This window comes from Myotis nattereri (genome assembly GCF_964212035.1).
Source record: "Myotis nattereri genome assembly, chromosome: 4".
NCBI lineage: Eukaryota > Metazoa > Chordata > Mammalia > Chiroptera > Vespertilionidae > Myotis > Myotis nattereri.
Window position 1 is genome coordinate 42,049,365 of NC_138079.1, and position 26,235 is coordinate 42,075,599.

At 39.1% G+C, this 26,235-nt stretch overlaps 1 protein-coding gene across 3 annotated transcripts in view; it reads right to left on the reverse strand.

Annotated features, from left to right (window-relative positions):
• Positions 1 to 23,266, reverse strand: part of AP3B1 (adaptor related protein complex 3 subunit beta 1) — a gene marked incomplete at its 3' end in the record, with an annotated part of 192,857 nt that extends 169,591 nt beyond the window's left edge. For all 3 annotated transcript variants that reach the window (XR_013995856.1, XM_081088790.1, XM_081088791.1), the window contains exon 1: positions 23,022 to 23,266. Coding sequence is in view for 2 of the 3 variants with exons in the window: in XM_081088790.1 (XP_080944916.1) it covers positions 23,022 to 23,149 (128 nt within the window). The remainder of the gene's footprint in view (positions 1 to 23,021) is intronic.
• Between the last annotated feature and the right edge of the window lie 2,969 nt (positions 23,267 to 26,235).

The window sequence follows — 26,235 nt, forward strand, 5'->3', positions numbered from 1 at the left end:
CTTTCTTCAGAATATCTCAAGAAAGAGAATTAAAGAAAAGCTTTGTGTCATTTATACCATCCCTTTTTATCTCCCTACTTTCCCTCTCAAAAAAGAACATAAATATGAAGGGAAACGCCAAATGACACTCCCTAATTCAAACAATTTTAATATCTCAACTAGATTCATAAGACAACTCTGATTAATCCCCAGATAAATATGCTAAGTTAGAAAAGTTACTAATCCTAACATACTGCATTATTCCATTATATAAATACTAGAGGCCCGGTGCACAAAATTTGTGCACTTGGGGGGAGGGGGTCCCCTCACCCTGGCCTGTGCCCTCTTGCAGTCCAGGAGCCCTTGGGGGATGTCCAATTAACGGCTTAGGCCAAGTGGGCCTAATCCTTAGTGCCGCCGTGGAGACGGAAGAGGCTCCAGCTACTGCCCCTGCGCTCGCCAGCCATGAGCCTGGCTTCTAGCTGAGCGGTGTTCCCCCTGTGGGAGCACACTGACCACCAGGGGGCAGCTCCTGCACTGAGCGTCTGCCCCCTGGTGGTCAGTGTGATGACAAGTTGTTCTGCGGTGCACTCGGGGGTAGGGAGTCCCTCAGCCCAGCCTGTGCCCTCTCGCAGGCTGGGACCCCTCGGGGGTGACCACTTGCTGGCTTAGGCCTGCTCCCCAGAGGGTTGGGCCTAAGATGGTAATCAGACATCCCTCTGGCAGCCCGGCAGCCCTTAGGGGATGCCCACTTGCCAGCAGGGAGCAGACCTAACCTGCAGTCAAACATCCTTAGCGCTGCTGAGGAGGCAGGAGAGGCTCCCACCACCGCCGCTGTACTGGCAGCCAACAGCCTGGCTTGTGGCTGAGCAGAGCTCCCCATGTGGGAGTGCCCTGACCACCAGAGGGCAGCTCCTGCATTGAGCATCTGCCCCCTGGTGGTCAGTGTGTGTCATAGTGACCAGTCATTCCCAGTCTTTCTGCTGTTAAGGTCAGTTTGCATATTACCCTTTTACTATATAGGATAGAGGCCTGGTGCACGGGTGGGGGCCGGCTGATTTGCCCTGAAGGGGGTCCAGGATCAGGGTGGGGGTCCTGCTTGGGTGCCTGGCCAGCCTGGGTGAGGGGCTGATGGCTGTATGCAGCTGGTCACACCCCCTTCAGGATGGGGGTCCCCACTGGGGTGCCTGGCCAGCCTGGATGAGGGGATGATGGCTGTTTGCAGCTGGTCACACCCCCATCAGGGTGGGGGTCCCCAATGGGGTGCCTGGCCAGTCTGGGTGAAGGGCTGAGGGCCGTTTTCAGGCTGGCAGGCGACTGAAGCTCCCAACCTCTCCTTTTTTGCTTTTTTGCTTTTATTCTGGGATTTATTTACCTTCTATGGCTGTCACTGGAGCTGAGAGCCAGCTTTAGCTCTGAAGCCAGCTCCAGCTTGAGGCCTCGGCTGCTGAAAGCAGGAATCTACGGTTTGTTTGGGTTCTATAATTGCAACATTGTTTCGGTCCTGCTTGCTCCAGTTCTGACTGCTGAAAGCAGGTTTCTGGGTTTTGTTTAGCGTCTATAATTGCAACATTGTTTCTTAGAGTGCAGCTCAGAGGCCGGCAGTGGCAGGAGGGGAACCTTGGCTTCCTCTTTCACTGGAGCAAGCAAGCCTCCTGTTCACTTCAGCTGCCTGGCTGCCGGCCGCCATCTTGGTTGGCAGTTAATTTGCATATTGCCCTGATTAGCCAATGGGAAGCATGTTGGAGGTATGGTTAATTACCATGTTTGTCTATTATTAGATAGGATTGTTGAAATAAAATTATGGAAATGGGGGAAAATTAATAATTACTAAAGGTTAAGCTCAAGAAAGGGAAGGAAAGATATAAAAGGATAATATGAGAGCCCTGTGGTAATGGGACTGTCAGTAACTTTACTGTCATCATGGTTACATGAACCTACATGATAAAATGAAATAGAACATTCTCTCTTTCTTTCTCCCTCCCACTCTCACTCTCTTTCTTCTCTCTCTCTCTCTCTCTCTCTCTCTCTCTCTCACACACACACACACACACACACACACACACACAAATACAAGTAAAACTGGGGAGATCTGAAAAAAATTGGTAGATTATATCAAAATCAACATCCTGGTTGTGATACTGTACTACAGTTTATCACTGAACGAAACTGGGTACTGGGTACACAGAATCTCTCTGTATTATTTCTTGTAACTGCAATATGAAGAAATTACACAATTATCTCAAAATCAAAAGTTTACGTTTTTAAAAGTTATATAACTCACTTATAGCAAGAACCATAGGCCAATAAAAAAAAATGGTCAAAGGAGTTAAACAGACACTTTACAAAAGATTAGAAATGCCAATAAGCACATCAAAAAATACATAAGATCATTAATTCTCAAGGAAATGCAAATTAAATACCATTACACACCCACTAAAGACTGACAATAACAAATGTGGCCAAGGCTATGGAACAACTACAACTCTCACACACTTCTGGTGAGGATGTAAAAGAAAGCCACTTTGAAAAACCGGGAGTTTCTTACAAATTGAAACATAAAACTACCATGTGACCCGTCATTCCACTCCCCAGAGAAATACAAATGTATTTCCACATAATGACTTACATGAATAATCATAGCAGCTTTATTCATAATAGTAAAAAACTGGAAAAAATCTAAATGTGTATTAGTAAAATGTGACTTAGCCATACATTGGAATACTACCCAGCAATGAAAAAGAATTAACTACTGATACATGCAACAAGATGAATTCTCAAAACCACTATGCTGAGTGAAAGAAGAAAGATGCACAAAAGCCTAACTTACTCATTTAAAATTCTAGAAAAGGAAACTAATTTGTTATGACAGAAAACAGACCAGTGGTATCCTGGTGCCATAGGGTAGAGGAAGAAACAGACAGCAAAGGGACATAGAAAATTTCTCAATTCATAAGATGATGGAAACATTCTGTATCTTCTTAACTGTGATGGTGATTTTACAAGTATATGATTAAGATCTTTTATGTCAAAAGATCTAATTATAATCTTTAGATGGAAAATTGTTACATGCAAATTATAACTCCATAAAGTTATTACTGAAAAGTTTTATTGTGTTTTTTCACATGTGTATAGAAGCTTAGTTCTGTCATTACAATAAAAAAATGAAAGCTAAGGAGATTTTTTCCCACAAACGAGAGGCAATGAAATTCATCAGAAAAAAGAAATTACTCTTCCTTTCCAAGCAACTCATAAAATTAAATGCAATGATGACCACTAGTGGGACACAAAAATTAATAATTACAAGACTGACTTTTCTCTCATTAAAATACAGCTAAAAATATGTAAATAGTAGAGACAGCAATATATAAAAACTATATCTGAGGATATACAACTACCAAATAATTAAAATACTATAAATGTTCACTGTAATGAATTTAGAAACCTTTCTTAAAACTTCTGACTTCCTCACATTGCACAGGTAACTGAAAAAGGATAAAAATTAATGGAACCACATACAAAGTTTTTTCTTTCTAATTTTTTGTTATTTTCCTATTTTACTTAATGATCATGTATATATTTTATAAATGAAAAACCTAAAAGAAACTTAAAAAACTTTACTGAGGTTAAGGAAAAAAACACTAAAGTAATTAGATAGGAACTGAATAGAAAGAACATGTGATCATATTATGCATGTCAAGAAAGAATGAAAATTCATTTTCTTCTTCCTGATCCCCTTTAGATTTCCCCAACAGTTTTTCACCATTCTACTCCACCAGTGTTACCTGGAGAGAGAAGTGAGCAATGAATAACGAAGTGTTCACTTCCAGGAAGTCACAACCTTTAACCCCAGGAATATCTTATCCATGGCCTAATGGAAACTGGTTTATTTCTCTTAGGCTTGAGATGCCAGAGCCCCCTTAAACTAAAAATAAAAGAACAGGAACCCAATACTACAGCCAAAGGTTTCGCTGTTCTTGTTTAATAGAAAAGACAGTCTTCAACAACAAATATAAATACCTTTTGTATCAACACAGGCAGAGCAATAACTTTGAGGTTTAAATTCTGATATAAAGTACATATTTCTTCCCAAATTCCTCTTTGCTTAACACCAAAGCAGGAAAGATTTAGAAAACTTAACACCATAACACCTAACTTACCCTTACAATATGTTTACTTGTACTGAGTCATTTAGTTCTACCTCCTTCATATGTGGATTCAAATATGGCCTATTATTGCATTAACTTAGAAATTTAAAAATTCTTTCTGATAAACATCAAGAGTTGACTCAAGTTAATGCTGAACTGGCAATATTTTCATTGCTTCTGCTGAAAACCAATACCTGTTTCAAATAATGTATTATTTTATTTGCCTAGTTCTTCATTTACCTATTTACCTATTTAGCTTTGCAGCTTTGAGTATTAGGATACAAACTTTATTTTTACACAAGTGACACCTTGTGGTATTAAGTGGTATAGCCTTTCATGTTCAAAATATGCCTGTTTTTATAGTTTCAAAGAACAGAGAAAAATATGTAACTGTATTGTTAAAGAAAATCTTACTATCACCAAGAAGCCACTTTATTTCAGCACCAGTATAAAGCAACAGCTATAATCGAAAAGCAAAGAACTCAGGTAGTGGTGGGATTTTTAGACAATATGAATTACCTCTTTTTAAAAAAATCTATAATCCATAACTCTTTACTAACTTCCACTCCTGTATGCGATATCAGTACTCACTCAAAGTATGATCCAAGAAAGTCTGGTCCAAGAACCATTACCAATCCACAACGTTTGTTACTAATCAATGAGGAGTTACGTACAGAAACTGAGAGCAAGCACAGTGAGAAACCTGACAGAGCAACTCAACAGTGTCATTTTATACCTTTTGCGTCTAAGAAAAATTGGGGCTTACATTTTGCATGTTTTTTTAATTTCACTTTCCTAGTAATTTATTTTTTGTTGTAGTTTACTGAAGTATCTATCCATGATGGACTGAAAATTTTAAAAGGCCCTTCACCAGTGATAAGGAATAGCAATTTTCAATCAGAGGTACATTTCAAAAGGGTGCATCAAAATCGTTAAGATGGGGAGAACTGGAACCTCTCCAAGCCCTGCCAAAAATTCTATAACATGGGCAACTATACCTCTTCATGCTTTGATAACCACTCAAATAAAAGATGTTCCTGCCCCAAGTGGTGCATTGTACACATGAACAGGTATGTAGGAAAAAAGGCTGGTAATAAGAGTCAAAATTTGTTCTTTCCTATATGCTATGCAGTTGAAGGGGTTGGCCTCCATAGTAAGTTTTATGTGCACAACATGAAGGCTTAGTAACTTTCAGTTCAGTTAGTGCCATCTTGTATGATACTCAGAACCTTCTATAGTTTTTGGCATAAAGTATTCACTAAGTAAATAAAAGAGTAAGTAAAACAGGAAAGTCCAGCTACCTAATCATCCATCTATTAACCCTCTAAAAGGAGGAACCACAAATTATCCAAGTAAATATGTATGAACTTTTCCTCCTATACTGTTCACAAAATTAAAGAGTCTACAATTGCTATCACCACTTCAACACTTAGTAATCTTACTTGCTCCTACTCCTCTATTAAAACTTCTCGCACAAAGGTAACAAATAACCTCGTAGTTAATAAATCCAATGCAAACTCTCATAAATACTTTTAGATTATGCCTCTACATTTTATACAATTGACCACTACTCCTCTGTCTTGAGATTCCCTCCTCCCTTAGATTACTGTAACTCTATTCTCATCTGGTTTCCATCTACATTTGTGACAGATCAATGAACAAAAACAACAAAAATCCTTGCATCCTTGCCCTCAGAGTTTTTATATTTGTCAATGTTATCTCCGATAAGGGTTTAATCTCCAATATTTCCAGGGAACTCATACAACTTAACAAAAGGAAGATAAATGATCCAATCAAAAAATGGGCAAAGGATCTAAATAGACACTTTTCGAAAGAGTATATAAAGAAGGCCAAGAGACATATGAAAACATGCTCAAAGCCACTAATCATCTGAGAGATGCAAATCAAAATGACAATGAGGTACCATCTCACACCTGTCAGAATGGCTATCATCAACAAATAAACAAATGACAAGTGCTGGAGAGGATGTGGAGAAAAAGGAACCCTCATGTGCTGCTGGTGGGAATGCAGACTGGTGCAGCCACTGTGGAGAACAGTATGACGTTTCCTCAAAAAATTAAAAATGGAACTCCCATTTGACCCAGTAATCCCACTTCTAAAAATATATCCCAAGAAACCAGAAACACCAATCAGAAAAGCTATATGCACCCCTATGTTCATAGCTGCACAATTTACAATAGCTAAGATTTAAAAACAGCCTAAGTGCCCATCAGCAGATGAGTGGATTAGAAAACTGTGGTACATCTAGACAATGAATACTATGCTGCTGTAAAAAGAAGGAATTCTTACCATTTGCAATAGCATGGATGGAACTGGCGAGCATTATGCTAAGCGAAATAAGCCAGTTAGAGAAAGATAAGTATCACATGATCTCACTCATTTGTGGAATATAATGAACAACATGAACTGATGAACAAAAATAGAGCCAAAGTCATAGAAGCATCAAACAGACTGTCCTACCTATGAGGGAAGGCAGGGGGTAAGGGGAGTAAGAGATCAACCAAAGGACTTGTATACAGGCATATGAGCATAACCAATGGACACGGGACGGGGGGGGGGAGGTGAGGGCATGTGCTTGGGGCGGCATGGGAGAGATCAATGGGGGGAAAAGGAGACTTACGTAATTCTTTAAACCAGCGGTTCTCAACCTGTGGGTCACGACCCCTTTGGCGGTCGAAGGACCCTTTCACAGGGGTCGCCTAAGACCATCCTGCATATCAGATATTTACATTACGATTCATAACAGTAGCAACATTACAGTTATGAAGTAGCAACAAAAATAATTTTATGGTTGGGTCACAACATGAGGGACTGTATTTAAAGGGCCAGAAGGTTGAGAACCACTGCTTTAAACAATAAAGAATTTAAATTAAAAAATAATAAGTAAAAATACCCAACAAAAATAATAAACAGCCCTAGCCAGTTTGGCTCAGTGGATAGAGCATCAGCCTGCGGACCAAAGAGTCACAGGTTCAATTCCGGTCAAGGGTACGTACCTTGGCTGCAGGCTCCTCCCCAGCCCAAGCCCTGACAGGACTCATTCAGGAGGCAACCAATCTATGTGTTTCTCTTACATTAATGTTTCTGTCTTTCCCTCTCTCTTCCACTCTCCCTAAAAATCAATGGAAAAATATTCTCAGGTGAGGATTAACAACAATAACAATAAAAAATAAATAAAACATTTAAAATTATTTAAAATAATAATAATAATAATAAACAGGCAAAGTATAAATCATGAGGTTCGTGGTATAAGGGAAAAGTAAAACAGAGGGAAAGAGAATGCAGAAGGGAAAGGAGGAGGCAATTTTAAATAGGGTGGTCAGAGTAGGCTAAATAAAGAGACAGCTGAAAAAAATATCCTTGGGTGAGGATTAACAAACAAAAAACCTGAAGGTGAAATAAAGTGGGTTTCAGACAAATAAAAGCTGAGGATCTGCTGCCAGGGAACAAAAGGATATCATTTAAAAGGAAAATGACATAACTCTATATGTATATATGTCCTAAGTTTATAGTTTCCATCTATAAAGCAAAAGCTGACCGAATAGGAGAAAAACATACATCCACAATCATAATTGGCAATTTTAACATACCTCTCTCAGTAAGTGATAGAACAAGCAGACAAAAAAAATTTCATAAAGATTAAGAAAATCTGAACAATTAATCAACTTAAGTTGAGACACACAGGGCACTATATTCAACAACTGCAGAATAACGTTCTTCTTAAATGCACATAGAACATTTATCAAAATATATGCAAATAAGGTCTCAACAAATTTCAAAGGTCTGAAATCATACAGAGCATGTGAAATTTAACTAACAATCAATATCAGAAGAATAACTAAAAAATGGCCAGATGTTTAGAAATATAAGCAATATACTGTAAATGACCTATGAGCCAAATAAGTCACCAGGGAAAATTTAAAATATTTTGCACTGACTAATGAAACTGCAACATATCACAACTCATGAGATGCAGCTAACGCAGTACTGAGAAGTGTAAATTTACATTTCTAAATGCAATATAAAAGATTGAAAATCAATAACCCAAGCTTCCATCTCAAGAAACTAGAAAAATAGCAAATTAAAGGCAAAGAACAAGTTAGAAAAGAAGGATAAAAGAATTCAATAGACTAGAAAGCAAACTATAACAGAAAAATCAACAAAACTAAAGGTTAGTATCTACTTCAAATAAGTTGTTATGAAGACAATGAGAAATGCACTTATCACTGGGCCTAGCACATTCATTTATTCAATATCCACTATGTGTCAAGAATTATTCTAAGTAGTGGGGTCCCTGACTTTTTGAGACTTACTTCCTAAGTGAGAATTTAGGGGGAAGGAAATATGAGGGGAATTACAGGAGGAGGAATAGGGAGGGAAGGAGGAAGAGGAGAAAATATTAAAGATTGGGGGAATCTCAGAAGCAATAAAAAACTGAAAATTATAAGCAAAGAATCTTGTTAAACTTCTGCATTAAAAAATGACATAAGCCCTGGCCGGTTTGGCTCAATGGATAGAGCGTCGGCCTGCGGACTGAAAGGTCCCAGGTTCGATTCCAGTCAAGGGCATGTACCTTGGTTGCGGGTACATCCCCAGTGGGGGGCGGGGGGTGCAGGAGGCAGCTGATCAATGGTTCTCTCTCATCGATGTTTCTAGCTCTCTATCCCTTTCCCTTCCTCTCTGTAAAAAATCAATAAAATATATTTTTTTAAAAAATGACATAAACTAACAAAAAATAAATAAAATGAATTTGGGATTCATCTGACAGAAGTAGCGATTTTCTTAAAATACAAAGAGCCTTAATTAATCAATAAGAGCTGACTCAATAGGGAAATGGACAAAGGACATTTAAAAGTATTTCACTGAAAGAATAAACCAGGGGTCCTCAAACTACGGCCCGAAGGCCACACGCGGCCCGCCGAAAACATTTATCCAGCTCACCGGGTGTTTTTGCCACCGCTGCCTGTTGCTTAGCAGCCGACTAGTTTTTTTTAAATTATAGTCCGGCCCTCCAACGGTCTGAGGGACAGTGAACTGGCCCCCTGTTTAAAAAGTTTGAGGACCCCTGGAATAAACCAATACATATGAGAGAGAAGACAATGCACTCACAATTATAAGGATTCAGTGTAATAACACTTTACACTATAAGATTGGCAAATATTATGAAATTTGATGGTATCCAGTATTGGCAAAAGTATAATGAAAACAGACTTTACTGTTGTTGCAACCCATCTGGAAGGTAATTTAGCAATATCTATCATAATTTAAAATGTAATAACCTTTGATCTACAACTCTATGTCTAGGATTTTTTTCCTACAAATACCTGGTAGATACATTCACACAATTATGCAAAATTTTATGTTTCAATATTGCTTATACTCAACAAAAGTATTATCAATCAAATATCTCTCAAAAACAGAACCAATGAAAGAGAGTGCTAGGAAATATTATATAGTGATGAAAGAGATTGAAATAGCTTCATATGCTAACATGAAAAGGCCTCCAAGATATATGAAGGGAAAAGCAACATACATGGAGGTTTTTATATATATTACTAGAGGCCCGGTGCACGAGATTCGTGCACTAGGAGGAGGGGGGGGGCCTTCACCCTCAGCCCGGCCTGCACCCTCTCAGTCCATGAGCCTGGCTTCTGGCTGAGCGGCGCTCCCCCAGTGGAAGTGCACTGACCAACAGGGAGCAGCTCCTGTGTTGAGCGTCTGCCCCCTGATGGTCAGTGCATGTCATAGCGACTGGTCATTCCAATGTTCGGTCAATTTGCATATTAGCCTTTTATTATATAGGATCATTTGGTTTTTAAAACTTTTTCTGGAAAGATACGTACGAACTTGTTCATTGTAACTAACTCTGGGGTTTTGGTCATGTGAGTTACATCCCTTCTATATCATGGATTAATTTGCCACTAACACTTGCATTTATAACATATAATTAACTTATTAAGCCAAGTGATTATAGTATTATTTTATAGAACTTATAATACTCTCTAATTTTAGTATTACAAAGTCTCTATGAAGCATGTTTGGCTATTATTCCCATTTAATAGATAAGGAACTGAAGCCTAGAAATTATAAGGGCAACACAGAAGTAAAAGATTATACAACATAAGAAATTCTTAATTCATATAACTTTTAAGTATACGACCAGAACTAGAAAATGACAGGAAATTAAACTTGTCTTGTTTTGAAACCAACATTCTTCACATTTATCACATTGTTGCCAATTTCTGCTATAAAGTTGAGCACATTATATGAACACATTTCAAGAACTGTAAAGTAATACCTTATAAGTATAAATCCATAAGCTACAGTGCCATACTTCCTCCCTAATCTATAATCTGCTACAAGAAAACTGTTGTTTTTTCTCTTAAATTCAAATTTTTTATGAAAAGAAAATTGATCACTGGAATCATAATATACACTAATTCTAACTATCCTCAATAGTAATCTAAAACATCTGTGATACACTTCCATCTAAGTCAAAATAAATTTTATTTTCACTGACATTATTTTGACTGTATTTAGTTAACATTATCTCATGTAGATTCATCAGCTCAAAATTAATTAGTATTACGGAATAGTGTATTCCATCCAAACAATTCGTCTTTGTTGGCTCACACACCTCACTGCTATTGGCATGCCACTGTAATAATGGGCATGGTGCCACAGTAACAGATGGGCATATACACAGACATGCCAAAGAGTTAGTGTGTGCATCAAGTCTGAGTATTAGCATTAGGTTTTCCTCCAAGAAATTCATAAAGTATGGTAGAATAAATGTAAGTTTTCTAAACTGTGTTAATAAGATATGCCAACTCAAAGCTAGATTAATTTTTAAGTTCTTTAAAAATAAATAATGAAAACTTTCTAAGGCCACAGAAGGCAAGTTTTCCATCTGATGAGTTTGGATCAGCCTTCTGTGTAGGGAATTGAGGAAACCAATATGCAATCTCTACCTCAGAAAAGCTCTGTCCCTGAAGCATTTGAAAAATCTCAGGAAAAAATTGTTTTTAAAAAGTTACATAGCAGTATTGCAAGATTAAAAAGTCTTGAGATATGTCACACAACACTGAATATACTTAACACTATAAAACCATACACTTAAAAATGATTACAAAGGCAAATTTAATGTCACGTGTTTTTTACCGCAACTAAGGAAAAAAAGTCACATAATCCTGCCAAGTGTCCTGATGAAGGCTATCCAGGCCTAGAAAGAGAAAAAAGGTCATACAAAGTCCTACTTGACAGGAATAGAATCTAAAAGTGCAAATAACTGAAACTTATATAATTATTTAAAATTTTGCCAATTGTTGAAAAACCACTGTCATCTAAAGAGTAGCCAATTTAAAAAGACTAAGTTATTTCACATGGTTTTAAATTTTTGAAATATATAATATACATACTATTGACCAAACTATATTGAAAAGTTTTATCATTTTTACATTAATGAAGACAGTTTTAAAATACTAAGAATGCTAAGCAAAAAAATCATTTGTGGACACTATCATCCAAAATCATTTAAGTAATGTTCTAGGCACCAGAATAGAAGGTTGTATGTGCGTGCGTGCGTGCGTGCGTAAATAGAAACTATCTCTGACTCCTACTTCCAAGCATTCAACCACATTTTTTCTTAAAAAACAAACAATGTTCAGCCCAGCTGGTGTGGCTCAATGGTTGAGTGTCAACCTATGAGCTAGGACAAGGGTCCTCAAACTTTTTAAACAGGGGGCCAGTTCACTGTCCCTCAGACCGTTGGAGGGCCGGCCTATAGTTTAAAAAAAACCACTATGAACAAATTCCTATGCACACTGCACATATCTTATTTTGAAGTAAAAAAACAAAACGGGAACAAATACAATATTTGTATTTGCATGTGGCCCACGGGCCGTAGTTTGAGGACCCCTGAGCTAGAAGGTCACAGTTCGATTCCCAGTCAGGGCACAAAGTCCTCTACATACACAAATCCAAAACTCACTTGTTAGTAATCATCGTACTTGACCCTAATCATACTACTTGACACAATTACTCCAGGAATGTGATCTCCTCTTTTTACACTCATTCCCTTGGTGTCTCATCCAGTCCATGATATTTAATACCATCTATTACCTGATGACTCCCAACAATTGCAAACCTCCAGCTGTTCAGGCAAAAAACCTTGTGGCCATCCTTGATATCTTTTTCTCTCACATACCACATCCAAACCATCAGCAAATTTTATTGGCTCTACCTTCAAAATACTGTATTTTCAATCACTTATCTCTACTACCACCAACCTAATTTAGTCATCATCTTCTCTTGCTTGGATTACCTCAATAGACTCTTTGCAGATGTCTTTGCCTCAGATCTGCGAGTTCAGAAGGCAAGGTGATCCATTTAAAAAGTAAATTGGATCATTTCATTCCTCTGTTCCAAACCCTCCTATGGCTTCAGTTCTCACTCGGAGTAAAATCAAAAGTCCTTAAATGATTTACAAAGCCCAAATCAATCTGGCACCTTAGGTCTCTGACCTTCTCATCTACTAACTTCCCCCCTCCTCTTCACTCACTCTCCCCCAGCTATACTGGCCTCTTTGTTGACCCTCACACAAGTCAGAAATTATCCTGCCTCAGAGCCTGAGCACCTCTGAATACTCTTGTATTCTTACTGAACACTCTTCCCCAGACATCTGCATGTTACTCCCTCACCTCATTCAGACATGTGCTCTATTAACAAATTCTCAAGGATCTTTTCCTTGACCCTGCTTTTTCAAACTCAACCCAACCTCCACTCTCTCTATCCTATTTCTCTGCTTTACTTTCCTCCATAGTACCCCTTGTCATCAAACAACCAACTATATATTGATTTGTTTATTGCCTATCTACCCTCCACTAGAATGTATGCTCCATGAGAGCAGGCATTTTATCCACTTCTTAGTCCCTAGCATCAAGAACAGTGCTTAGCATACAGATGGCACTCATATTTGTTGAATTGATAATTTCTAGTTTTTTAAAGTTGGGAGAAAAAACACAAGAAATAAACAAACAGGTCCCAAGTACCCTGGACTATAACCTCTTTGAAGCAGGAAATATATCTGGCATACAACAGGCACTTAATAGTTAATGACTGATTAAAACCCATTCTGCTCAAAACCCTCCAATGGCTTGTCTTCTCAGTGGAAGTAAAATTCCAAGTTCTTACCAGGCCCTACATAATCTGGTCCCCTCACCTTCTACTCTGCTCTTACTTCTCTGCCCTCATGGTACTGATTTCCCCCCACCCTTCACGACCACATTTTTAACCTAGGCTTTAAGAAATGTAGAGAAAACCCATTCCTAGAGTACAGTTGGGTGATACATAGCTCTGCCAACCCATAATTTTGGAACCAGGCTTATTCATGAGTCTCTTCCTTGTCCAGCTGCCATACTAACTCAATCAGCTGAAGGATTAAAGACACTGGCCTTCCAATTAGGTCTATTCCTACCAGAAATACAAATAATCAGCCCATCAATAAGCAGACATCGACCATAAATTGTTCACTTGTGTAAATCTATGAACTCTTTCCAGTTGATATGCTAAATAAGTCTTCCCTAAGTACACAAACCAGCAAATGTTATTCACAGTAATATGAAATATATGAAAATCGTTTCTTCCTGATTATTCTACTTTGGGCTCTTCACTTTAAATTTTGAATTTGGACTGCAGGCAATTTGTTTTTGTCAACAGTTCATTTATATACACAACTGCAACAGTGTCAAATTATTTCACTATAATACATTTGTCATACCATGAGCACTTTAACTTTTGATGCAATAAAAGAAGATCATGTCAACCAACCATCTGTCTGCCGTTTTTGTTTTAATCATTTAGTTCTACTATGTAGTTCTAAGTTTTTTAAAAATAATGTTTTAAGTAATGGTAAGATTTCAAATTTCTAGATTTCCTCCTCAATTTCACCAAGTCAGTGATCTTAAAATATCCTATATCAAAGGATGAAAATCCTTTTGACTGAATATTTGTTAAGATAATTTGTAAAAGTCAGAACTGACTCTCCTCCAAGAATAAAGCAAGCCAAGCAAATACAATGGAACACCTTTACAATCTGTTGGAAAGGAAAACTCTGCTTACAGGCAGTATTTCATCTTTTTTTGTTGTTTAATGGATAAAACCTTATTTGATTTTAACTGTATTTAAAAAATTAAATTATAGAAGGCCTACTTGAGTAATCAATCCTTTGTAAAACTAGCAGTCTTATTCTGTGAAGACAAAACAACTCATCCAGCCAGGAAGGCACTGCAGATACCACTACACAGTTTTTTCTCTTAATAGACATCTTGGAACAAAAGACAGTTACTTAAGTGAAACATCAATAAATCATTGAAGTTGGCTAGTATTTTATGTGCCCTTTGTAAATAAAAGTAGGATTCAATTTACATAAAGGGGCAGGCAAAAGAAGTTTATAATTGTGAGTAAGCAAAACACAGAGTTAACAAAGCTATTGTAATAATCATAATCTGCATGTCTTTTTCCATATGAACTGTAGACCTCCTTTTGCTCATCCCTGTAAATAGCATGGCAAGTATGTTAACATCTCCAGAACTAGAGCTAATGACCATAAATTTCAACCAGTTAGGCAGAATTAACAAAATAGATTCGCTATCAAAACTGGAGTTATTAGAACTCAGTATGCAACAGACTGCTGTATTTCAGAGGAAAGAGGGTAGAGGAAAATTAACCAATGAACTTACATGCATACTACAGGCCTGGTGCATGAACTCATGCATGGGTGGAGTCTCTCAGCCTGGCAGGCAATCGGGGTCGACTGGGGCCACAGGAGGTTGGCTGGGGGGAGGGGTAACAGGAGGTTGGCTGTGGGAGCACACTGACAACCAGGTGGCAGCTCCTGAGTTGAGCATCTGCCCCCTGGTGGTCAGTGTGTGTCATAGTGACCAGTCAACTGGTTGTTCGGTCACTTAGGCTTTTATATATGTGTATATATATATAGAGAGAGAGAGAGAGAGAGAGACTAGAGGCCCGATGCATGAAATTTGGGCCTCTGCCTCGGCCCCCGCCGCAGCAGCTTCATCTAGAAGGTCATCCAGTCTAATTAGCATATTATGCTTTTATTATTATAGACATGCACAGCCCCTAGACCAGGGGTGGGCAAACTTTCTGACTCGAGGGCCACAATGGATTCTTAAACTGGACCGGAGGGCCGGAACAAAAGCATGGATGGAGTGTTTGTGTGAACTAATATAAATTCAAAGTAAACATCATTACATAAAAGGGTACGGTCTTTTTTTTCAATAGTTTTATTCATTTCAAACGGGCTGGATCCGGCCCACGGGCCGTAGTTTGCCCACGGCTGCCCTAGACAGACAACAGTGTGGGGAAGGCCTGGGGAGGGGACAGGAGTGGGGTAGAGGGTGTCAATGGGAGGGGAAAAAGGGAACATTGTAATACTTTCAACAATAAAGATAAATGCTAAAAAAAGAAAGAACTCAAGGGATTTAAATCTTCAGAACTTGAAGATGATGATAAGGACAATAGTATTGTTAATGTAAAAATATTCAAACCTGCCCTAACTGGTTTGGCTCAGTGGATAGAGCATCGGCCTGCGGACTGAAAGGTCCTAGGTTCGATTCCGGTCAAGGGCATGTACCTTGGTTGCGGGCACATCTCCAGTAGGAGGTGTGCAGGAGGCAGCTGATCGATGTTTCTCTCCCATCAATGTTTCTAACTCTCTATCCCTCTCCTTTCCTCTCTGTAAAAAAAAAAAAAAAAAAAAAAAAAAAATCAATAAAATATATATATATATTTTAAAAAAATATTCAAACCTCTAAAGAATTTTTGTGAGTTTATTTGAGCCAAACTGAGTAGAATCTCAATGGTTGGGATAATTCTCCAGAGAATGGTGGTTTTTCACCTTGTTTTATATATTATAATCAAAAAAGGAGCCATAAGTGGGTTACATGAAATCCATTGGTGACAGATTAGGGAGGCAGGAAAAAGCAAAACGGGTGGGGGGGGGGGGGAGTAGGGAACCTCTGGGATTGGATAAAAAGTAAAATGATAGATAGACACTTCTTTTACTTAGGTGGGTGCAGGATAGCTAACAGTCAACAATCAACATGGTAACAATAACAATGAAGGAATTTATGGGCTCTGTCCTAGAGTCCAGGGGTCTGGAAAAAGGAAAGTTACAAGTTACTGACATTTCATAGGTGTGTTATCTTACATGCAAAAAGACAACAGGCTCAGTTAAGATAAAGACTGACCTTGTGCCTTGCCTGGTTTGGCTCAGTGGATAGAGCACTGGCCTACAGACTAAGGGGTCCCGGGTTAGATTCCAATCAAGGGCACATGCCTGGGTTGTGGGCTTGATCCCCAGTAGGGAGCATGGAGGAGGCAGCCAATCAATGACTCTCATCACTGATGTTTCTCTCTCTCTCCATCTCTCCCTTCCTCTATGAAAAAAAAAAAAAAAAATGACCTGGTCAGGGAAGATACCAGCTTAGGACATGACTACCTACCATAACTGCTTTTTAGTTAAAGTTTTAATTTCAGACCATCCTTTGTGGTTACTGTAGATCTTTGAGTTTGCAAAACTGCCATGCAGGCCTTCTCTGAGCTTGTCAGGTTAGCATGTGGCCCCTTTCATCCACAGTATGCCATAGAAATCACTAGTGGATTGTATTTTCATGCCTGAAATCTTAGACTCCTAAGCACAAGAGAAAAGAATACAATGAGGAAAGTCTGTACCTCTTCATAATATGCCAACATTTCAGCATCTCAAACTAAAACATGTTTGACATTTCAAACTCCAGCATTTCAACTTTCTTCAGTAAGTCATACTTTATATTTAAAAAGGCTTACAATAAATACCTTTTGGTAGGTATATTACACTGAAAGGTTGAGAATTATTTCACAATTTAATATTAGTTATATACTTGTAATACTGTTAGTTTTCACTGGCCTTATCTCGCCAACTAAATTCTAAGTTTCTTAAAGGCAAAGTAAAAATCTTATAATTATTTTGTTTTTTTGTGCTGAAAACACAGAAGAATAAACTATAATCCCAAATTTACAAATAAAGATGTCTTTGAAGAGAAGAGAAATTTAAGAAATCCTGATTGTAAAGTTCATTTAACACCTATGTGACAATTCTGAGTCAATTAACCCTAATCACAGCAAAGACTCAAGCAATGCTGACAATAACTGTAATGCAGTACAACACAACAGGGATACCAGAGCAGGTTTTCAGCCTGTATAAGGGCCTTTGAATCAGTCATGCTTTACTTTTCAGTACACTGGCTAAGGACACGGTAAATGTTAGAATCTGAATCATTCAACTGAATAAAGGACCTGGAAATACTTATTAAGCAAAATTATGAGCTGAACGCTTTGCTAAGCAGCTTCATATAAATTATACCATCTAATATTAGGTGATTGTGTGAGAGATTCCTCTATACAACATTCAACAAATAGTCATTGAGTCACTATGTAATCTGAGAATACTGAATGAGATAAAGTTATCAATGAGAAATACTAGGACAAGTAAAAACGAAGTGGAGCAAGCTTTGAACACTGAAACTATAAAAGTGCTGAATGAAAAAATTACAAAAATATGGTATACCAGTGGTTCTCAACCTTCTGGCCCTTTAAATACAGTTCCTCATGTTGTGACCCAACCATAAAATTATTTTCGTTGCTACTTCATAACTGTAATGTTGCTACTGTTATGAATTGTAATGTAAATATCTGATATGCAGGATGGCCTTAGGCGACCCCGTGAAAGGGTCGTTCGACCACCAAAGGTGTCGCGACCCACAGGTTGAGAACCGCTAGTATAGATCCTAATTAAAATAAGTTATAAATAAAAATGGAAACAGTCACACACAAAAAACAAAACAAGTTTAGAAGCTCCTATTAAGTGACATCTGGGACTGATTTTCTTCATTTTTAATAAACTCAAGAACATCCCTATAAAAAGGTTATGCTAATTCAGCTGCAATTCTGTATCCTTCCTTAAAGAGAGAAAAAGTAGTGGAGCTATATTTAGATTTTCTGTAATTACAGACAAACTACAGACCCACATAATCTCCCTAGGAGACTCCAGTGGAAAACACTAATGTTAAAGTTAAAGGGTTATATGAAATGTAACTTTCATGGCTGATGTTATAATAAAATTGACAATAAATAAAATTTAAGTTAAAAATAAGCAAGGCTTTACTAATGCAATGAAAATACACTGATGTAGTACTGACTATATCTTAACTACACAGGAAAGCATATAATCTAAACAAATGAGAAGTCCACCCAATTTCAGCAGGGACTAAAAATGCTACCTTTCAAAGTGTTTCAGATGGCACTCCATTGATAAGTTACTGGTTGCTAAGGTCAGCTTTTAATTGTTAAACCTAATGGCCTCTTTGCAGCCTATATTCTATTTGCCCTCACTATGAAATTCCTAATATAGTTAACTATTTCCTCTTAACTTTCCGCCTAGCTTCTTTTTCTTTTTTTAATCTTCCTCTGGTTTCCTACCCCTCTGAGCACTGTTTCTCTTCCTAGTTCTTCTTCCATTCACACCTTAAGTGTAGGGACTTGTCTAAACTGCCTTTTCTTCTAACAAGAAAAGTTCTCCCTGGATGATTTTATCCATTCCTGTGCTTTAATTACCACCTACAATTCTAAATGTTGGTGCCCTAATCTGTATCTCAGCTGAAAATGCATTTTCTTTTGCAGTTCTCCTGGTTTCTACAAACTTTGTCTGAAGAACTCCCCCTTTCCTCCACCTAACAAAAACCTTCTCAGCCTTTAAGACTTAAAATGTCACCAACTCAGTGAAACTTTCACCAACTTTTCAAAATAGTGTTAGTTAATATTCTAGTTTAGAAATCACTTATCTCACAAAATAGGCAAGCATTATCATGGAGATCGAGGAACTTGAGCAAGGCAATATTACAAGTGGAAACCATTAACTTAAATCCAGATCTCACTCTAAGTCCAATGCTCTTTCTAATACACTGAGTTGCTCTCAAAAGAAACAAGATTAGAAAACTCAGTCTTACTATTCTTAAGAAAATGTCATTGGTCTTGTCGCTTCTTTCTAGAAATTAATCCCTAAGTAAATGTTTAATCCAGAAATAAAATTATTAAAATTATTTTTAAATTATACACACAGCCAAATGGTAAAGATAAAACAAGAGCTTCATTAAGTTAAAGAAAAAAATGATTTAGGAAAAAACTAAAAGCAATAAAAGTTTACAATAGTCTCAAAACAAAGGAATACAAAAAATTTAATTCTTTACATATTAAATGAAGAAACTGAAAATCCTGAAGCCAATAATCTAATACACAGACTTGGTTAACCAATAAATGATATATAGGATCTTTCATAAAACCACCTAAAACTCCCTAATTATGGTTTTGTTTAAAGGGGAGAAGGAATAAATAAGACTAATAAATGTGATTAAATTTAGAAAACAAAAATCATCAATAATCCTGTGACTAGGAAGTGATTAGGCATGCTGGAGATAGTCAGTGAAGGATCAAAGACAGAGCTCTAGAACAAGAGGCCACAGAGCAGAATACTGGAAAGAGTCAGAGAGTTGAAACATTTTACAACCATTATGAAAAGACTGGTTCAGGAGATTCATCAACGGTTGCTAAATACAAGGGTAGAGTATTTAATGAGAAGCAAAATATCTGCATGGTCTCAAAGTGTCCCCCCACAGATTATGGGGGGCGGGAGGAATACTGGACAAATTATCATGAAGATGGGTATCCTATGCCTCTGGATGTAATAGTCTGAGAAGGCCGCATCAGCTATGGTAGCACTATAGCTAGGGATACATAACATGAATCTAAACAAGAAAAAACACCAGTAAACCCAAATTGATTACCATGCTATAAAATAATTGGCTTGCATTTTTCAAATGCCAAGTTAATGACAAACAAAGACTAAGGAACTAGACCAGATTAAAGAGATTGCATAGATTAGACAACTAAATGAAATACAAGATCCTGTACTAGAAGGGAAAAAATGCTAAAATAAAAAATTATTGGAACAAATGACAATGCTGGATTACAGACTGTAGACTGTATTGATGCTAAATTTCCTAAATATAACAGTACTGTGGTTGTGCAAGAAAATATCTTCATTCTTAAAAAATACACTAAGGTAAAGGGACATGAAGTATACAACCTAGTCTCCAATGGCTCAGAAAACATAATGTGAATGTATGTGTATGGGGAGAGAGAGAGAGAGAAAGCAATGTAGCACATTTTAAAAAATTGTTGAGTCTGCATAGAAGGAAGTTTTCTGTATTATACCTGATTAGGCATCTTGGAAATAGTCCAATGAAGGATCATCATTTTTCGTAAATCTGAAACCATTTCAAAGTAAATCATCAAAAATTAGAGAAGAGGAACAGGGTAAGCTTTTACGCTTTTTACATAAATGCTGTCATTTGGCTTGTTTTTTTCTAAGCAAGAAATATAACCATTTTATGAGAGAATATAGGCTCAAAAAAGATTAAGTGACCACTTCCAGAACAGGAGTCTCCTTGTTTCTATACAACCCCATTATGTTGCAATTCATTGGCCAAAATGTTTCTAATTCCTGAAAGCGTCAAGTTCACACTGTCTACAGCTACTACTCAAAATCTTCAACTTTTAATGAGTTGTAAGGCTTCTCTAATAAAAGCACTATAAATTTCAGCAAATAGAATAGCATATCCATTATTTGTCATTGTTTGTATATTGTTTCGTGTTCATTTTTACAAAATCACATGGATACGCTATTCTATGCTACTTGAGAAAGTAGCGTATCCTAGCACAGTGATGGCGAACCTTTTGAGCTCGGCATGTCAGCATTTTGAAAAACCCTAACTTAACTCTGGTGCCATGTCACATATAGAAATTTTTTGATATTTGCAACCATAGTAAAACAAAGATTTATATTTTTGATATTTATTTTATATACTTAAATGCCATTTAACAAAGAAAAATCAACCAAAAAAATGGCTCGCCATCACTGTCTAGCGTCTAGGTCAGGGGTGGGCAAACTTTTTGACTCGAGGGCCACAATGGGTTCTTAAACTGGACCGGAGGGCCGGAACAAAAGCATGGATGGAGTGTTTGTGTGAACTAATATAAATTCAAAGTAAGCATCATTACATAAAAGGGTACGGTCTTTTTTTTTTTTTAGTTTTATTCATTTCAAACGGGCCTCGGCCCGCGGGCCGTAGTTTGCCCACAGCTGGTCTAGGTGCAAATTCAGTCAGTGCAGTGTTCTAGCGTGTGTGCATGAGAGAGAGAGAGAGAGAGAGAGAGAGAGAGAGAGAGAGAGATCGATCTTGAGCAAATTAATCATTTGTGCTCCAATTTCCTAAATTGCAAAGTGGGATCAAAGAAGTATCTGGTACCAAGCAATAGAATTGTTAGTCACACTGAATGAGATAATAAAGGTAAAGTATTACATACAAATGTATAAGCACTGAATAAATTTTAGCTATTTTTATTTTAATTCAACCTCTTTAAGTCACCTCAACTGGTCATAGTCAAAGTCATACATTTTCCCCCCAATATCTGATAAAATAGGGTATCAGAGGCTCTACGAGGAAAACATCTTAGATATTCACAAACCCGAAAAGTAATTAATTGTAAGCAAGTCGCATTCAAAACAGACTGACGCAGACTTATGGATTAATTCAACAGCTGAAACCTTTTGCTAATAAAGCTGTAGAGCTGCAGCAAGCTCCTTGTTGAAACAATCCATCATCTAAGAGCACAGATTAAAAGAAATTAGTTATCTTACTGTTAAATTTTTCTAACCTCAGAATAAGGAAAAAAACAAAACAACAAAAAAACCCTGCATTTTATATGCTGCATATAAGATTTCAATCATCTTCATACGGTCAAAATTTAATCCCAATTTCAACTCCTAGCACTGCCCTCTCTTGTTAGTAAAATTTAAATTTAAATGTAATTATCCGCTTTGGCACCTCCAAAGTCAGGAGCACAGGTACTTTACCTTAATTTAACATGAATCCAGTGACAACCTATTATGTGACCAAAGCTTTTAGTACTGACAGATTAAAAATAAGAAAAAATGTAAAAATGATGACAATAAAATGTAAAGTTACTATGATTCCGTAAGTTTAAACCCCCCTCCCAAAACAAAACCATTTGGAAACCATTTTTTCGGTGGTACTTACATTTATTTCTCCTTAACTTTTTAAAAACAAAGTGTATATTGTTTCGTGTTCATTGTTACAAAATCACATTATTAATTTATAAAATTTTAGGTTTGTTCATCATAACACTACATACTCTCTAATCATGTGCGTGTTATTGGTTGCGACTGGAGGGGGGTCTGCAGGGCAAAGGCTATCGTCCGAGAGCATCCACGTCTGCACAGTCTGCCCACTCACCGACGCCCGCCCCCCTTGCTTCCACTCCAGGAGTTTCCCGTAAGCAGCCCTCACTCCAGCACTCCCCCTCAACCCCCCGAACTCGCCAATGTGCGAATTTCTCCAACTCTGATCAAACAAGCAGTCAATTGCCTACAAGTGTTTAACCAAATTTCCGCGCCCCAGACCAACTCGGAGTCTCCGGGGAGGGAACTGAAGCTCTCCAAAAGGTTCTTCTTTCACTCAAGTTTGAAAATTGCTAGAGACCCCCACAAACTCTCTCCCCCGCACCTCCCACCACTCCCAGCTGACTCGCCCCCACCCTCCGGAGGGAACGTTACCGCCCGACCCGGACCCGGTGCGGTCTCGGGACCGCCCCACTCCTCTCCCGGAGCCCGAGCCCGGCGCCCCCGGGGGCCCAACTCCTCGGTCCCATCCCTGCACCCCAAGCCCGTCTCCTCACTTCTTCAAATCGCTGCTGAAGAGGCCCACGGCACCGGAGTTGGAAATGGCTGAGGTCGCGTCCTGACCCAGCTCCGTGGCCTCCCCTCCCCCGGAGTTCTCGTTGTAAGCGAAGCTGTTGCTGGACATCGCGGCGGTGCCGGCGGGGGTCGGGCCGGTCCCGCTCGGGGTTCTCTCCGAACAGCAACTGCCCGCAGGACGCGGAACAAAACTACTTCTCGAGCGGAGGGGCACGCGCAGGCGCTTCCGGGCTCGTCACGGCTGCCGAAGCCAACCCCGCGGGCCACCCCCTGCGCATGCCCAGTGTGCAAGCTGTCCCGAGCCCACCGCAGGCCACTCCGGCGCCGGCCTGGATTTCCCTTCTCCGGGTTTTTGCGGTATCTGAGAGGCTCCAGCCCCGGATTTCCTTTCTCCGGGTTTTTGCGGTATCTGAGAGGCTCCAGCCCCAGCGGTGCCTAAGGCTGGTTTCCAGGCTTTTAAAGTTTCATGGAAGGGAGGTACCCATTCTGCCCATTTTGATCCTATAAAGGAGCTTCCCTGACCCGCGTGGCTCCTGCTGTAAACCAGTACCTTTCAGATTTCTCCTGAAACACCATTTACACACCAGATCAACTTTCCTAAACACTTCATGATCTCTTTTCCCATTTAAGCTGGTTTCTCCTCTCCCTCCAGCCACCCTGGGCCCTGCTTTCACAGCCACCCCAGGAACCTTGATCCAGTAGCCCTCCATTTGAATGAAACCTTTCTCTCCGCTGCATTTTGTAAGATGAGCATTACTGATATCCACACCTGAATTTTTTTAATACAAAAAAGGAGAGCTATATAATTTTCTAAATAAAATACGAAACAAGTATTAAATGCAAACATTAAAATTACCCAGTAGTTTTTTTAAAATATATTTTTTATTGATTAAGATATTACATATGTGTCCTTATCCCCACGTTACCCCCTACACCCCCCCCCCCCCCACCTCCCGCTCATGCCCTCACCCCCTTGTTGTCCGGGTCCATTGGTTAGGCCTATATGCTTGCATATAAGTCCTTTGGTTGATCTTTCCCCGTTACCCCCACCCTCCCCTACCTTCCCTCCAAGGCCTGACAGTCCAATCAATGCCTCTCCGTCTCTGGATCAGTCCTTGTTCATCAGTTTATGTTGTTCATTATATTCCACAAATGAGTGAGATCATGTGGTGTTTATCCTTCTCTGACTGGCTTATTTCACTTAGCACAATGCTCTCCAGTTCCATCCATGCTGTGGTAAATGGTAAGAGTTCCTTTTACTTCTTCCTCTTCTTAAAGAATACCTTTCAGCATTTCATATAATGCTGGTTTGGTGGTGATGAACTCCTTTAGCTTTTCCTTATCTGTGAAGCTCTTTATCTGACCTTCAATTCTGAATGATAGCTTTGCTGGATAAAGTAATCTTGGTTGCAGGTTCTTGCTGTTCATCACTTTGAATATTTCTTGCCACTCCCTTCTGGCCTGCATGGTTTCTGTTGAGAAATCAGCTGACAGTCGTATGGGTATTCCCTTGTAGGTAACTGACTGTCTTTCTCTTGCTGCTTTTAAGATTCTCTCTTTGTCTTTTGCTCTTGGCATTTTAATGATGATGTGTCTTGGTGTGGTCCTCTTTCGATTCCTTTTGTTTGGGGTTCTCTGCGCTTCCTGGACTTGTAAGTCTATTTCTTTCACCAGGTGGGGGAAGTTTTCTGTCATTATTTCTTCAAATAGGTTTTCAATATCTTGCCCTCTCTCTTCTTCTGGTACCCCTATAATTCTGATGTTGGTACGCTTGAAGTTGTCCCAGAGGTTCCTTACACTTTCTTCATATTTTTGGATTCTTTTTTCTTTTTTCTTTTTCGGTTTGGTATTTTTTGTTTCTTCGTATTTCAAATTTTGACTTGATTCTTGGGATCCTCTTGTCTGCTGTTGGATCTCCTGTATATTATTCTTTATTTCAGTCAGTGTATGCTTAATTTCTAGTTGGTCTTTTTTCATATCCTCCAGGGTCTCACTAAATTTATCGGCAGTTTCCATAAAATTCTTGAAAAACCTTATAAACGTGGCCTTGAACTCTATATCCAGTCGTTTGCTTTCCTCCATTTCTGTCATTTGTGACCTGTTTCTTTGTCTCCGCATTTTTTATGCTTCCCTGTGTTGATATAGTGGCTTTGTGTGGTAGGTGTCCTGTAGGGCCCAGTGGCTCAGCCTCCCCAGTTACCTAAGGTGGACACTCTTGGTGCACCCCCTTGTGGGCTTTGTGCACAGTCTTGTTGTAGTTATGCCTTGATTGCTGTTGGTATCACTGGGAGGAATTGACCTCCAGGCCAATTGGCAGTAAGAATCAACTGTGGAGGGAACCAAGATGGCGGCATAGGTTAACACCGGAGTTTGCTGCCTTGAACAACTACTTCAAAAGTGAAACTAAAAAACGGAACGTACATCACCCAGAACCACTGGAACGCTGGCTGAGAGGAAGTCCTACAACTTGGAGGAAAGAGAAACGCATATGGACACTCAGAGGAGGCGCAGTGCTGAACTCAAATTCTGAGGTGCGGAGTGCGCAGAGCGGGCTGGCGGCGGAGGGCGTGGTTGGCGTTTTCAATCGGGAGGGAGTCGCAGACTCTGAGCTCCAGATACAGGCAAGTCTTTAGGGACCCAGACTCAAACGGGAGAAGCGGGACTGTCTGGCTTCGGTCAGAGTGAGTGCAGCTTTCTCTCCGAGCTTTGCAGCGGGTGCTGGGACTCAGAGAGGCAGAGCCCCTGGGGACAGGACTGAGAGCCGCCATAACTGCTCTCTCCAGCCCACCCTGTTGATCCTGTGAGAACCGCCCCACCTAAGCCCTGCACGGAGGCATTTGCCGGATAGCCTCAGGCAAAGGCTAGATTAGCACCTCCCTAGAGGACAGAAGTTCTCTCACTGCAGACACAGCTGATTCTCATAGCCACTTGGCCTGGAGGTCAAACCCTCCCTGGTATTAGCTACAACAATCAAGGTTTAATTATAAGACTGCGCACAAAGACCACTAGGGGGTGCACCAAGGAAGCATAACAAAATGTGGAGACAAAGAAACAGGACAAAATTGTCAATGGAAGATATAGAGTTCAGAACCACACTTTTAAGGTCTCTCAAGAACTGTTTAGAAGCCGCCGATAAACTTAATGAGATCTACAAGAAAACTAATGAGACCCTTGATGTTATATTGGGGAACCAAC